Consider the following 14,320-nt stretch of genomic DNA (forward strand, 5'->3'; position numbering starts at 1 on the left):
TATTGGACTTGTTATTTTTTTACAGTAACTTAGTAAATTGAAATTGATATGGAAGCAAATCTCATTTCTGAAAACAATGTAAATTCTAATTTGATAATACCATGAATTCGCCTAAATACCAAATCTTGTTTTACCAAGTTCGACAAATTTATCATCGGATAAAAAATAAGAGAAAAATGATAAACAATAAAAGAGAGAGAACTTGTCGTCATCTTGTTGGAGGGAAAAATCTTTTTCATGGATGCTCACTTCAAATATACGAGCCACCATTAAAAGGTGTTCTTAAAACTGGCTCAATGCTCGATTTTCCACTGACAAAAATGGTGCTTACCAGAAAAGTCAAGGAGAAGCTATAAGAAGGGACAAAAGAATTCAGCCGCCTTGACCCTCTTCCTTGAATGAGATACTAGATTTCAACCATCGCTTCCAAGGGGCATCTTGTTGTTGCTCAATCCACGAAAGGAAGCAGCTATCCAGCAAACAGAATATGTTGACATAAAGAAGTTGGTTATGAACAGGGACAAATCGGAAGTTGGCAACTTGAACAGCTGGCCATATTGCTCCCTCCAAAATCAAAGCTGGGAGAAAATCTCTCTTGACATCTTCTTTAACCTGAGCAGTACTTTTGCCCGAGGAATAGCCCATGTAAGTGAAGAACACTAGTAAATCCAAGGGCCCAAAGATTATACCATCAGCTGCTACTTTTGAAGCGACAAAACGGAAAGAATTTGGCTGTAGCTTTAACCGCACCCTAATGATGCGGTCCAGCCCTTGATACCTGCATGGCAGACAAATATTAATAACATTATTGTCATTCAACACTTTTCCCTACAATTCTGGGCTGTGTCATTGACAGTTACCAGCCATAGTGACATACAGATGAGATATAGGACAATACTGTTGTGCTCAAGTATCCGGAAGATGATACAGAAATATGCCCATTGCTGGTTTCTCGTTTGTTGACATACACTGATACTAGTACCGTAGTCAGTTAAAAAACTAGTGTGCACTACCTGTGCATTTCAATGTTTTTCTTCAAGCAAGTCATAATGGAATATAGTTTGCATCTCGTTAGTGAACTAAGTAGAGTGCAACCGATACAAATATGGCAACAGTTGTATGCTTGTCATTAATGGCTGGCCATGCAGCTGAAGTGAATAGAGTATATCCACCGGTATATTCAAACCAAGCATATGTAGCTGAAGTGAATAGAGTATATCCACCGGTATATTCAAACCAAGCATATGTAAGAGTGTATACAAGTAAAAAGTAAAAATGCAACTTTCCTAAACCAATGCGGGAAATAGGTAAAATACTGACCAGTAGTGACCAACTGGACCAACAAATCCAAGACCAAACATGGTTGTGGTGGCTACTCGTCTCCAATTGATCTTTAATTCTTTATGTTCATCCTGGAGAAGTGAGCAAGGATATACCATTGTTAATTGAAGAATGAGGGAGCCATATTTCCCAAAAAAATCAACAACATATCAAACCCCGAATTCGCAAAGCCTGTTCCACCTATCATATTTATGAAATGGAGGAACATCCCATTTATGAATTTTATGTTCTATTCATTATTCTCTGCTGGGAAGCAGCTTAATACCTTCAAAGAAGCACAACCACGTAATACGATTGTCCACACTGTTAAGAGATATAGGGGTGTTTTAAGAATGTTCAGAAACACTCTACAACATCTAGTTTTATCACAGTAAAGATTATTGCTAGCATCATAAATACTGATTCATCCATTGCCATGAAATACGTAATAAGATGAATTCATATCCATTATCTTCAAGTGTTACACTAAGATTACTGGCAAAGGTATTTCACAGCGCACAAGTTCAAGCAGCAGAACACTCCCACCATCTGTAGGATAAGAGATCGAAAATAACATGAAGAGCATGATTGAACAAGTAGATTATGGGAGAATAAACCTCTAAACAGATATAGACCATTGCTTCACTATCATAGATATGCTGTCAAGTGTCAACCAATAGCATTTGTGTGCAATATCAGGGCCAAGTAGCCGAACAACCTTCGACAACAAACACTATCGAAGTTCTCTTTATCAGAATTGAACCAATCCTTTACTAAATTTCATACAAATCCACATACAACAACTAATACAAGTAAATTGATCAGCAAACCAAATTGATGAGCATGCAAACGCAGGTTTCTCACGGTAAACGATACCTACACGCGCAAAATCCCTCAATTGGAAATCATAAGACACCAATTAGCATCGTATTCCATCAAACCCTAAAAATGCAAGCGAAATACAGACTGTGCAAGTTCCCCTATTGAAAAAATTCAAACAAAAACGCGCAATTAAAATCATCAAAACCAACCCCTGGCAAAAACCTCGCATGTGAAAAGGAAATGATGATAATAATAATAATAGGAATGACAACGCACATGCTTTTGCGGCTTGGTGGTGGAGTGCGTGACGGCTTGAGCTCCAATATCGCCCAACCCCCAAATGAAGCCGGAGCTAATCACCTGCGTTTTTACTGGATGCGTCGCTAAACAATTCTGGTACCATTTCCACAATCTCAACATGATTTTCCTCTTAATTCAATCAGTTTAATCCGACGTTTTCTTCACGGTTTTCTCCAAACGATTGTGTTGAGAGGGGAGTGTTTCAACTCTCCTCTCTCAGTAGGGAACAAAGGTGGATTTTGGTTGCTCTCCTTTATTTCTCTCTCTGCCTAATTTTCTATCTCTATCGATTCCTAGGTCAATTCATCTGTTTAATTTAGAGCTTATCAGTACTGTTTAATTAACAGAGACGTTCACTGTGTCAAAATTTGTAATTTTCAAGTAAAAATCTCTTATAAATGTGAACTATTTTTATTTCTGTCTGTTTTTAAAATTATGAATTTTTTATAAATGTTAAGAATTTTCTTCATCTTAAATGATGATATTCATTTTTCTCTAAAATCATATTTTTGCGCTCTTTTTTTAAATTTACCAACAAATAAATTCAAATTAGAGTACGATAACTTTTATTGAATAATGGGATTTTAATATGCTAAAAGTCATAGTATAACTTGAATATTAGGTAAAATATTTAAGAAAATGATACTTAATATTTAAGTTAATACTACATCTGTCCCATAATAAGAGACATTTGGTGTAAGCATGAGTTTTAAGAAAGGTAAAGAATGGTATGTTGAAAAAGTTATTGGAATATGATGCCCACTTTTTATATTAATTTTATTATTTACAATAAAATGTGAACAAAGTGAGTTAGTAGACAATGAGACCTACTTACTATTAATGGTAAAAATGATATCAGATTCTTGTTGTAGTATGGACCGAAATGACAAAAATGTGATTTTTTTTATTGTTAAACAGATGAAGTACTAATTAATAAAGTACTAGTATAATGGTACGAGCTGGGGTCTTCTATTGTGCTAAATAGCACAACAGAGGATCTCACTCCATAATAGTACTCCATCTGTTCCGTAATAGTAAACGAATCATTTTGCCTTCAAGTTTTGTTGGTGGGGCAAGATATATGATTCAGAATTACCAAGATGCCATGGCAATTTGTAGATGGTTTGGTTATCCAAATTTGTTTACTACCTTTACTTGTAATCCGAAATGGCCAGAGATTGTTAGATTTCTTGGTGCCAAGGGGTTGAAACCGGATGATCGACCCGATGTTGTCTGTAGGATTTTTAAAGTGAAGTTGGATAATTTGATAAGAGATCTTAAGACCAACCAAATTTTTGGAGCTGTGAAAGCAGGTTTGTTATCATTGTTTAGAAAATTATGTCTTTCCTTCTAACTAATCCATTTATTGATTTATCTAATAAATATGTTTGTTAAATTAATCTTTGCAGTTGTGTATACTATTGAGTTTCAGAAACGTGGATTGCCTCATGCCCATATTTTGCTTTTCTTAAGCAATGAGGACAAATTACCTCAACCTAGACGCATTGATGAGATTATTTCTGCTGAAATTCCTGATCCAACAATTGATCCTTGCTATTATGAAAATGTCAAAGAATTCATGGTGCATGGACCATGTGGTGTTGTTCGTAAATCTTCTCCGTGCATGCGTGATGGAAGATGTTCAAAATATTTCCCAAAGCAATATCTTGATGCCACAAAGTTTGATGATGATGGTTTTTCGGTTTACAGACGTAGAGATAATGGTCGTGTTGTTATGAAGGATGGTGTGCCCTTGGATAATAGATATATTATTCCACACAACCGTGCATTGCTTATGAAATACGGTGGTCACATCAATGTTGAGTGGTGCAATCAATCGCAATCCATCAAGTATTTGTTTAAGTACATAAACAAGGGTCATGATCGTGTTACAACGTCTTTTTTCCAAACTGGTGCGGATGGTGCTAGGCAGAATTTGGATGAAGTTAGTTTGTACTATGATTGTAGGTATATATCGTCATGTGAAGCTGCTTGGAGAATTTTCGGATTTGAAATTCAATATAAGGAGCCTTCTGTTGAAAGACTGAGTTTTCACCTTCCGAATGAACAACATGTTATTTTTAATGAATCAGATCCGTTGGACAACGTTCTAAATCGTCATACTATTCATCAAAGCAAGTTTTTGGGTTGGATGGAGGCAAATAAGATTTATTCTGAAGGTCGAAATCTCACTTATGGAGAATTTCCAACCAAATTTGTGTGGAAAACCTATCATTGGCAACCTAGAAAACAACGGTTTTCCATAGGGAGGTTGTTTTATGTTGCTCCAGGTTCTGGTGATATCTATTACTTGAGATGTTTTTTGAATATTGTTAAATGAGCTACATCATACGAAGACATTAGATGTGTCAATAGGGTTCAATATGATACGTTTCGAGATGCCTGCTATGCATTAGGATTGTTGGATGATGATAAAGAATATGTTGATGGCATTATAGAGGCATCCTTTTGGTCTTCTGCACATTCTATAAGATTGTTATTTGTGAGTTTATTGACATCAGAATCTATTTCAAGGCCGGATTTTGTTTGGCGAAGTTGTTGGAAATATTTATCAGATGATGTTCAGTATAACCAACGAAAATTAAGAAATCATGCAGGTATACAATTAGTTTATTATTTTCTTTTTTTTTATTTACATATTATTGTTTAGTTGTAGTAATGAATTATGTATTATCGTAGGTTTGATGTTGGATGACGAAGAAATTCAGAATTTTGCATTGGCGGAGATTGAGAAATTGTTGTTAAATTTTGGGAAAAGTTTGCGCGATTTCCAGGGCATGCCTTATCCAAGATCGGAGTATTTTGAATCATTTGACAATAAGTTGATTAGCGATGAGTTATGTTATGATCGTGAATCTTTAGGAAGAGAACATTTGGAATTTCTTACCAAGTTCACTGATGAACAACTTTATGTTCATGATACTATTATGTCATCTGTCTATTCAAGTGATGGAGGAATATTTTTTGTCTATGGTTATGGAGGTACTGGTAAAACTTTCATATGGAAGTCTTTGTCAGCCGGGATTCGTTCTAAGGGTGATATTGTTTTAAACGTGGCATCGAATGGTATAGCTTCTTTACTTTTGCCTGAAGGTAGAACAGCTCATTCTCGATTTAAGATTCCCATCATTGTTAATGAAGATTCTATGTGCAATATAAAACCAGGGAGTGCACTTGCTGAACTGATTGTAAGAGCTAAGCTTATCATATGGGATGAAGCTCCGATGATTCATAAACATTGCGTAGAAGCTGTGGATATGACTTTTAGAGATATTATGCGTGTATGTAATGAACGTAGTACGGACAAACTCTTAGTTGGAAAAACAGTTGTTTTTGGAGGTGATTTCAGACAAATCTTACTAGTTGTTCCTAAGGGTAGTAGGCAAGATGTTGTGAATGCCGCTCTTAACTCTTCATATCTTTGGAGGAATTGCACAGTTCTGAGGTTGACCAAAAACATGCGACTTTTGAGTGCTGCATCTTCTGATGAAGTTTCACAACTGAAGGAATTTTATTCTTGGGTTGCTTCTATTGGAGATGGAGTTGTTGGTGGTCCAAATGATGGTGATGTCACTATTGATCTTCCTTCTGACATTGTTTTGTCTAATTCTGGGGATCCTCTTAGAACAATTGTTTCAACGATATATCCATCCTATATGAATCATGAGGACTTGATGAAATGTTTGCATGATCGTGCCATACTTGCTCCTACTTTAGAGGTTGTCGATGAGGTTAACCAATTCATGATGTCGTTGGATCAGTCTGAGGGTCGAGTTTATTTGAGTTCTGATAGTATCTCAAACTCAGATTTGACCTCAAATGGCTTAGCTGAGATACATTCTGTTGAATTCTTGAATAAGTTGAAGTGTTCAGGTACACCTAATCATGAATTGTTATTGAAAGTCGGTACTCCTGTGATGTTGTTAAGGAATATAGATCACTCGAATGGATTGTGTAATGGCACTAGACTGGTAATTACGCGTTTGGGTGATTATGTTTTGGAAGGACAAGTATTGGGTGGCCATAATGTTGGTCATAAAGTTTTGATCCCCCGAATGTCTTTAATACCATCTGATCCAAGGTTGCCATTCAAATTCCAACGACGACAATTTCCTTTGGCTGTGTCGTATGCAATGACCATCAACAAAAGTCAAGGACAATCTCTATCTCATGTTGGATTATTTTTACGAAAACCAGTCTTCAGTCATGGACAGTTGTATGTTGCTGTATCTAGAGTTACGAGTCGTGGAGGTCTCAAGATTTTAGTTTGTGGAGATAAAGATGATAATAGAAGTGATGCTACTATTAATGTTGTTTACAAAGAAGTTTTTCAAAACTTATGAACAATTGGTTTGTTTGTTGGGTCTTTCTAATTTTTTCCTTTAATCTCTACTCAACTAACATGTTCTTTATTTGTGTATCTTTATCTAACAAACTTATACTTTTTGATCATTACTCATACATCTTATTATTTTACTCCACTTATACTTTTCTCATTAGTCATACATCTTATTAGTGTGATTTAATAATAACATTAATTTAACTTCACTTTGTATAATTATTTCGTTTTAGCCAAATTTAAATTTAATATATACATATTTCAAAATTTTGGAAAGTCTAAAAGATAGAAATATAAGTAAATCAAAGTCAACTTAATTCAAACCATGTATAAACTTAAATATTTATTAAAAAATTATTTAAAAAATATATATTATACAAAGTTCAATAAATATAAAATGCAAATTAAAACTGTATTTAATCAAGAAAGATGTACTATAAATTGATTACATAGTTTTATAAGAAGTACTAAAAGCCTACAAAATATTAAACAAAAATTTCAAACAATATACAATAAATTAATAATATTCTAAAACCCTAATGCAACATGCGATGCCTCCATCTCTCTCAAGTTTCTCTCTCCCTCCCTCCTTCCTCCTCCTCCTCCTTAACCGGCGGCGGAAACCATCTCCCCGGCCAGAGCACCGCTCCTTCATCCTCCCTCCTTACGTTTATTTTTTTGTGAAAACCTGCATATTGTTTTTAATTCTTAGTTTATATTCATTAGTTAAAAATCTTATGCCCCGTGCATAGCACGTGTGTGAATACTAGTTTATATTAATGTGAGAGAGCTTTTTCTAAAAATTGAAATGTGGCATCTTTTGTGGGACAAAATAAAAAGGAAAGTGTGACATCTATTATGTGACCAAGGGAGTAATAAACTATAGATTAGAGCATTAGCAATGGGGCGCCCTTAGGGGCGCCGCGCGCCCTATGCATTTTATTTTATTTGAATATTTAAATAACTACAAAAATTGGGAAAAAACTTCATTTCATTTATAAAAATTAATACATTACAATACGAATAAAAAAAATACGCAAACTCAGCGACGACGGTTACGGGCCCACACTTCTTCAATCATGTCGTTCATGAGCTGAGCATGGTCTTGTTGGTTGCGCATTGAGGCCTGTCTAGATAGAACCCCATTGAAGCCCGTCGGTAATCCTCTAGCGGTGGGAGCGGTCGCCGTGCCGGACGAGCTAGATGCACCTTCATCATCGTTCCAGTCGGTGATGCTCCCACTTTCATGCTCGACTATCATGTTTGTGCATGATTATGCACGCATACATGACATGGGCGATGACTTCCTTGAACCAAAGACGAGCCGACCCTTTCACTATTGCCCACCGTGCTTGGAGCACACCAAATGCCCGCTCGACATCCTTCCGCGCCGCCTCCTGCTTGTGCGCAAATAAAACCCTCTTCTCACCAATTGGGCAGCTGATCGTCTTCACAAAAACAGGCCACCGTGGGTATATGCCATCGGCCAAGTAGTACCCCATGTGGTATTGGCGCCTGTTGGCAGTGAACTCGATGGACGGGTCATTGCCATTGCATTGCTCGGTGAAGAGGGTGGATGAGTTGAGGATGTTGATGTCGTTGTTCGACCCGGCTACACCGAAGTAAGCATGCCAGATCCAGAGCCGATAGTCAGCGACGTCTTCGAGGATCATCGTCGGGTGGCTGCCCTTGTATCCACTAGTGAATTGGCCTCTCAACGCCTTTGGACAATTCTTCCACTCCCAATGCATACAGTCGATGCCCCCTAGCATCCCAGGAAAGCCGTGCACAGTCTCGTGCATCTTCATCAAGCCCTGGCAATCAACAGCAGTCGGCCTGCGCAAATATGTGTCCCCGTAGGCCTTCACAATTCCCCTACAAAATCTCTTCAGGCACTCCGGGCCTGTTGTCTCCCCGACGTGGAGGTACTCGTCGAAAATGTCTGCCGTGGTGCCGTAGACCAACTGACAGAGTGCAGCCGTGCACTTTTGCAACGGTGTAAGGTCGGGTCTGCCGACGCCATCTTCCCGATACGTCATGTATTCATCATGTGACTCCAACGTCCGGACAATGCTGAGAAAAAGGTAACGCGACATTCTAAACCGGCGGCGGAAAACAGTCGGGCCCCACCTTGGTTGCTCGGCAAAATAGTCTGCAACCAGACGTTGGTGAGCTGCCGCGTGGTCGCATCGGACAACCGTCCGACGTCGAATAGGCCTGTGGATCTGCTCCGCTGCCGCCGTCTCATCTCGCTGCAGTTCGGCTAAGCATTCCGCCATGGCCTCTTCAACGGCTGCATCTAAGGCATCCCCGGTCGGACTACCTTCCTCCGAGGAACTAGTGGTGTCGTCGTCGTGGTTCATTTTGGTATGTAAGAGAGTAGAAATGTGAGAGATGAGAGAAATGAGAGAGGCGAGATGTTCGTATGAACAAGTGAATGAGAAACGAGGTTTAAATAGACAAGATTCGAAAAAAAATAATAATTTAAAAATACGTGCCATCGTCCGTGCCTATTGTCCGTGGAGCCCACAATGGTGTCTGATGGGGCAGACAATGGCCTATCGTCCGCACTTCTTCCGCGCCCGAAGCTTAGGGCGTGGGCGTAGGGCGTGCCATCGTCCGGGCACGCACCCACAATGGAGCCATCGGGTGCGCCCGAGGACGATGGCACGCATCGGGCGTGTTATTGGGCGCTCCATTGTGGGTGCTCTTAGAGATAGTAATAAAGTAGAAAAGGGAAGAAATAATAAAAGTAAAAAACGTAGTCATAAATTATAAAAAGAAAATATGTAAAATGAAATAGTTAGTACTCCCTCCATCCCTTAAATTTTGTAACATTTTGACTGAGTGTGAGTTTTAAGAAATGTAATGGAAAATGAGTTGAAAAAGTTAGTGGAGACCAGGTCCTACTTTTATATACTATCAGTTTTATACTAATAAATGTGAGTTGGAATTAGTTACAATGGAATATGATGTCTACTAAAAAGTGAAATGTCATCAATTTTATGGGACGGATGAAAATGAAAAAAAGTCACCAAATTTAAGGAATGGAGAGAGTATATTTTTTTGAAAAAGTGAATTGCCAGGGAAAAAAAAGAGAGCAGAGAGTACAATGTTATTTCTATTTTTAACAGTTGAATTATACACCGACATTTTAGCACAATGCTAGGGGTGGGGATCCTCTGCTGTGCTGAAAAGCACAGCAGCCCCTGCTGCCCCTCACAACAAATAAAATAAATAAATAAATAAAAATAAATTTAATTAAATAAATATATATTATTTTGATGAATAGTGAGGAGCAGCAGGGGCTGCTGTGCTTTTCAGCACAGCAGAGGATCCCCACCGCAATGCTAGTCCAACAGTTGACAGGTGAGTAGTAACGAATTTTAAATTTAATTAATATAATAAGCTCTGCCAATATTATATACACAATATTTCAATATTTTTCTCATTCCAAATTCATAAAGGAGCTCGCTCAATACATTTGATAAAAGCCTGCGATCTAACGCCTTCGATAAATAAATTATTTAGTTCAAATTATAGTTTAATCTCCGAGGGCGTCGCCGGAATTTCGTGACTGGTTCCGCCGGCGGTGTCGCGGCTGCTCCGGTTATGATCAATAATATTTATCCGGCAGAGATATTATTTTGTAGCGAAAATGGTGAATGCAATGGTGGAAAGAGCTACGAGCGGCATGCTGATCGGTCCAGATTGGGCGAGAAATATCGAGATCTGCGATATTTGCAATGTGGATCCCGCGTAATTCTCTCAGTTGCATATACTAGTTTTTACGAACTCTTTTAGTGTAATGATTGCTTGGATTTCCTTTTTTTCCAGCATGCTTTTTGCGTTAGTCTGCATTTGATTTGATTTTAGTGTCTGTAATTAAATGGAAATCAAGCTTCATAATTGTGTTTGGAATGATTAGAAGTGTTGATTTAGCTGGTCAGCAGAAATGGAGATGTTCATGATGATTTTAGAATGTCACCGACTTGAACTGCTGATTGATCTCGTTGATAATTTTAGGATGTCAAACACAGTTTGAAGTCATGTTACGCATCATGATGTATCATAATACTATGAATAGATGATCAAGTGACCTACTTTCCTTTTAATGATTAGTTTAAATAATTTATGTTGCTTGAGTAGTTTGTATTCCTGAGTGTGTAACGAAAAATTGAGATATGAGGTAGTTGGTTTTGCAATATTGGATTTGGAAGGGGGAAGCTATCTATAGATCTGGGAGGATCTATATCACCATGATAATTGAACTGATTAGTTTCTTTCATTCATTCATGCTGAATGTTAGAAATTTGTGAATTTGTAGCTTCACCTCTTTATGTGCATTCTAGTTGTTTTTATTGAGAAAGCATAGCACATTCCTTCTGTGAGCTCATGGTCTCTCTTGTTTGTATCAGACAAGCAAAAGATGTTGTAAAAGGTATAAAGAATCGCCTACGTAGCAAACGGCCCAAAGTCCAGCTCCTTGCCCTGACTGTAAGCTTGACTTTTCTTTCATAAACATTTTGCTGGTCCTGTAGTAACAGTAACCATAATTGCTAAAAGTCACAATTACGGTGCAAATTGGAGAAGATATTAATATTAATAAATACTTGGCAAGAAGCCTTTGGAGGACCGAGGGCAAGATATACCCAATACTTTGCAGCTTATCAAGAGTTGTTGGTATGTGGCGCTAGCATATTCATGACTTACTCATGGCTTGGTGGTTTACATTTTTTCATGTCCAACATATCCGATGTTGCTTATTTCTGCAACCTGTGGCCTTTTTCCAGCGCCTGGGAGCAGTTTTCCCCCGAATTTCTGAGACGTCAATACCTGTTTTTGCACCGCCATCTAACCCACATAATATCGGTAATTCTGAGTCTAGACCGCCTCCAGCTGATTCATCTGTTGAACCTGAATATCCAACATTGAGGTGCTAAGTTCTCCCTATCTGAATAGAGTTTTTAGCAAGCCCTTAAATACCTGGTGGCTTTATCTGATATTTTCAGAATTGAAACTACAGAGTAATTTAATGGTTTTCATACGTCTATTAGCATCTTTTTATTGTCTTAGTGATTGGAAATTATTCGTGTAAAAAGTTGATGGTAGATCTTTCTATGTTAGCCCGACAGAAATTGAAAATGCACGCGGTATTTGGATGGCCTTGCTGAAATGTTGAACACTATAGGCCCTGATAACAAAGAGGTATGATGAATTATACTTGGTTATGTTGAATATCTGACCGTCAGTCTTTACAGCTGGCGTAGCTTAGTCAAAATTACCTCTTTATGCTGGTCTCATGGAAGCGAAATTGGCTGCTCAATGGCTACCATGTTACAAACTAATTTAAAATATAGTATTATGAAATTTTAAGAATTTCTTTTTAATTTTTTTTTAAAATTCTTTTTTTTTGTTTTCTTGGTGGCAGGAAGTAAAGCAAGATCTCATTATTGATCTGGTGAAAAAGTGCCGTACCTATAAGCTCAGAGTGGTACATCTTGTTAATTCAACAACGTAAGACCTGTGGTTTATGGGTATAAAATTATTTTGTAGGAGCTCATGTTTTACATTAATGCATGTTGTGTGATGCACAAATGTATGGAAACTGTCCAAAATACATTAAAGCTGTCTTTGACTAAGCATCCTGCTAATGGTGTGGCTGTGCATGATCATACTTGTGGTTTGATTAAAGGCCTTTTCCATGTTTCTATAATGTAGGGATGAATCAGTATTATGTCAAGGACTGGCTCTAAATGATGATTTGCAACGTATTTTGGCTAAACATGAATCAATTTCTTCTGGCTCTATCCCTGTTCAATCAGAGAACAAAAAACCCGAACCTGCTCAAGCCTTGGTCAACGTTGATGCTCCTCTCATTGACACTGGTGATAAACAATCAGAAAAAGGGTAATTTCAGCTGGCCAACTATGAAATATTTTGATGTCGGAATTTCCCAACTTGTTTGAGATTGAATTTGGTTGTATCTATCGTTTAAGATGAAAATATCACTTTCAGATCGATGTCTGAAAGTAATGTAGAGGGACAGTTGCTGCTTACACCCACTGCTCCTCCAGCAACTAATAACCAATTGACAACTACAGCAAAAGTTGATCTATTGAGCGGAGATGATTTCAACTTGCTGACAGCAGACTCTCTGGCACTTGTTCCATTGTCGGAGCCTCAGCCGCCAAGCCCAGCTGCATCCCAGAAGAATATTCTTGCTCTGGTCGATATGTATCCACAGAGTGACATTCAATCCTCCAATCCCAATGGGCAAGCCTATTCTTCATTGCCTCATTTTCAGCAACAAAGTAATGGTCAATCTCCACAACCGTCTCTACTCCCTAATGGAAGCACTTCAAGTCCATTGGTAGCTCAACATGACCAGTTGACTTACTCGCAAGGACCTGCCTTCACGTGGAATGGCCAGACGAACCAGCAACAACTGCCAGACTCACCAATATATGGTAACCATTGAAATCTCTCCTGCTGGAAGATCCCATTGTGTGAATCTAACAAGCCGTGATCTAAACTTATTGATTGATGCAATCATGTTTGTTTGTTTCTGTCCACTTTTTTGGGGATCAACTCTCATTCTCGGAGGAAGCACACTCCATCCTAATTGAAGAATAAGTTGGGATTGATATGTCCTAATTGGGGATTAATAAAACCATAATCGGAGATTGATGAACCCTATTTGGAGTGGATGCACACAGTTTTTTTCTTCTGCAAAAATCTGAGTTCATATATTTCTATTGGTAGGTTCTGAAAGTAGCAGTGCTTTTCCACCTCCTCCTTGGGAAGCCCAGCTGGACAACAGCATCTCAGCCATTAGCCAACCTCAAGAATCGCAAGTTACACAAGCAGCAGCCAACGGCTTCCAGCCCTTGCCTATGGGCCGAAACAGAGTCAAATAAACCGGTGGTCAAACCATATATGTATCCAAGCCACCTCAGCAACCAGATGATGGGGGGCATGGGCGTGTATCATCAACCTATGCAATTTGAACACATGGGGTACTCATATCCCCAACAGATGTACAACAACCAAATGGCCAGCTACAGATATGGCTATAGCCCGGAGCAGATGCACAATGCCCAGTATTTCGAACAGAATATGTCTGGCTTGTCACTGAGGGACAGCGGTGCAGCTTCTTACAATACATCAGCACTGGCTTATGTGCTGTCTGGAAAGCCGGAGGACAAGCTCTCCAACGACCTTGTTGACATCACCATATTCAAACCAGCAAAAGCCACAGTAGGTTGAACTAGGAGTTTGTGACACCTGCTTCTGTATCTTATTTCCTTTTTACCCTTTTTTGGCTCATTTTTTTGTATTTTTATTTGTTTGGCACGCATTGTTTCTATTGGCCGCCTGCATTGACCCCATCCCTCGTTCCCTCTGTATCTCTCTCAAGTCTCACACATTTTTTTGTAATGCAAGTACGATTCGACGTTATTATTTGTATAAATCACACATTATTTGTTTGTAATGGAAGTGAAAAGGTTGTTTAAA

General features: G+C 38.4%; 1 protein-coding gene and 1 pseudogene across 1 annotated transcript; one reads left to right on the forward strand and one right to left on the reverse strand.

Moving 5' to 3' along the window:
- Positions 1-79: 79 nt before the first annotated feature.
- LOC121804436 (protein Mpv17-like) lies at positions 80-2,736 on the reverse strand. The gene is made up of 3 exons (XM_042203979.1): positions 2,419-2,736; positions 1,321-1,412; positions 80-778 (listed from the first exon to the last, which is right to left on the reverse strand). The coding sequence occupies exons 1-3, from the start codon at positions 2,560-2,562 to the stop codon at positions 373-375; spliced, it is 642 nt and encodes a 213-aa protein (XP_042059913.1). The 5' UTR covers positions 2,563-2,736; the 3' UTR covers positions 80-372.
- Positions 2,737-10,255: 7,519 nt separating this feature from the next.
- Positions 10,256-14,320, forward strand: LOC121803133 (annotated as a pseudogene).

The sequence above is a fragment of the Salvia splendens genome, chromosome 5, assembly GCF_004379255.2.
Source record: "Salvia splendens isolate huo1 chromosome 5, SspV2, whole genome shotgun sequence".
Classification (NCBI taxonomy): domain Eukaryota; kingdom Viridiplantae; phylum Streptophyta; class Magnoliopsida; order Lamiales; family Lamiaceae; genus Salvia; species Salvia splendens.

Excerpts from the sequence above, each read along its gene's own strand:
- LOC121804436 (XM_042203979.1), bottom strand. The coding sequence starts at position 2,562 with ATGTTGAGATTGTGGAAATGGTACCAGAATTGTTTAGCGACGCATCCA. Across the intron at positions 1,413-2,418 it reads CCACCAAGCCGCAAAAGCAT|GATGAACATAAAGAATTAAA; the intron begins GTGCGTTGTCAT and ends TCACTTCTCCAG. Across the intron at positions 779-1,320 it reads GGTCCAGTTGGTCACTACTG|GTATCAAGGGCTGGACCGCA; the intron begins GTCAGTATTTTA and ends TCTGCCATGCAG.